The sequence below is a fragment of the Bison bison genome, unplaced genomic scaffold, assembly GCF_000754665.1.
Source record: "Bison bison bison isolate TAMUID 2011002044 unplaced genomic scaffold, Bison_UMD1.0 scf7180017864034, whole genome shotgun sequence".
Taxonomy (NCBI): domain Eukaryota; kingdom Metazoa; phylum Chordata; class Mammalia; order Artiodactyla; family Bovidae; genus Bison; species Bison bison.
This window is the reverse complement of record NW_011494606.1, coordinates 8,700,416-8,701,607: the sequence shown is the minus strand read 5'-3', so window position 1 is coordinate 8,701,607 and position 1,192 is coordinate 8,700,416. Positions and strand designations below refer to the sequence as shown.

Sequence of the window (1,192 nt, the reverse complement as noted above, 5' to 3'; positions counted from 1 at the left end):
GCATTTGAGAATTACCATAAATTGTTACAAGCTTTGAAAACATGGTTTTTATACAGAACTGTAAAAAGGTTAAAGAACCAGCCCTTTTCCCTTTTAGCTCATCCTTCCCCTTTTCTATGGTCAGAGCAGATCTATAGGTCTAAAATGTCCAATTGACTGACAGGGCTAAAGCTTTCGGCTGTTTATTCAGATGTCAGGACAAAACTGAAATAAGTATGGCTAACAATGTAAGGTTAATCCAAATGGTCTCGCATATATTTTAGAAATATGGATAAAAGTAACAAATAATTCCCATTGTGCTTTACTGTGGATGCAGAATACCTGCAATATGGATTGGATAGTAGTAGGAAAGAGTATGTGAATAATTTAAACTAGATTATAAGACCAATGAGGCAATTTTGAGAATGTTTCATCATAGTTCAGTATGAATAGCGTAATTCTTCAGATTTACGTGTGTTTTTTTTTTTGTATGTGGATTCTGGGAACTCTGATAATTGAATACAATTTCAAAAGGGCTCAAGTCGGTGATGTCAAAACGAGGTTCACAGAACAATACACAACGAGGTAGCCAGAAACAATAAAACACTGATGAACGGAGACATAAGCATACTGGTAGGACATGACTGAATTTTCACTTATTTTGTTTTGGAGTTCTACTGGGTTGTCTTCAGACACCTTCCCTTTGTATCTGACAGTGTATCGCAAGAGAGTTAAGGGGAGAACCCAACAGTCTAGGGGATCCCGACAAAGTTTAGCACACAGCTCACGTAACGTCACGGCGTACTTCTTTCTGAATATGGGAGTTATCCCCCCGAAATGGAAGAAAATGTACACTTGAGGGTCCCTCTGAATGACTGGAGTTCAAAAATGCTCAGTTCCTTCGCCTTTGTCCTTCTCTCCCTGGGTTTGGAGGCCACCTGTCCCGCAGGTCACACCTGCCACTCTCGCTGCGCGGCTCACCGGCTCCGGACCCGGCCTGAGGAACAGAAGACTCGCGCGCGCGGCCGCGAGCGGGCGGGGGCGGGAGACGCGGAGGGGCGGGCCGACGCGCGCGAGCGAGGTGTGCGCGCCGCCGCCGCCGCGTCACCAGCGTGCGGCACGTGCCCGTGTTTACGTCCCTCGTGGAGCCGCTACGTCAGCAGCCGAATGGCAACATTGTGGCGATACTGAGGCTCCGCGCTCAGGAGACGCG

The 1,192-nt window shown here is 46.9% G+C and overlaps 1 protein-coding gene across 1 annotated transcript in view; it reads left to right on the top strand.

Moving 5' to 3' along the window:
* The first annotated feature begins 816 nt into the window (after window positions 1-816).
* Window positions 817-1,192, top strand: part of JMY (junction mediating and regulatory protein, p53 cofactor) — a 77,853-nt gene continuing 77,477 nt past the window's right edge. The window contains exon 1 of the mRNA XM_010834613.1: window positions 817-1,149. Coding sequence (XP_010832915.1) covers window positions 817-1,149 — 333 coding nt within the window. The remainder of the gene's footprint in view (window positions 1,150-1,192) is intronic.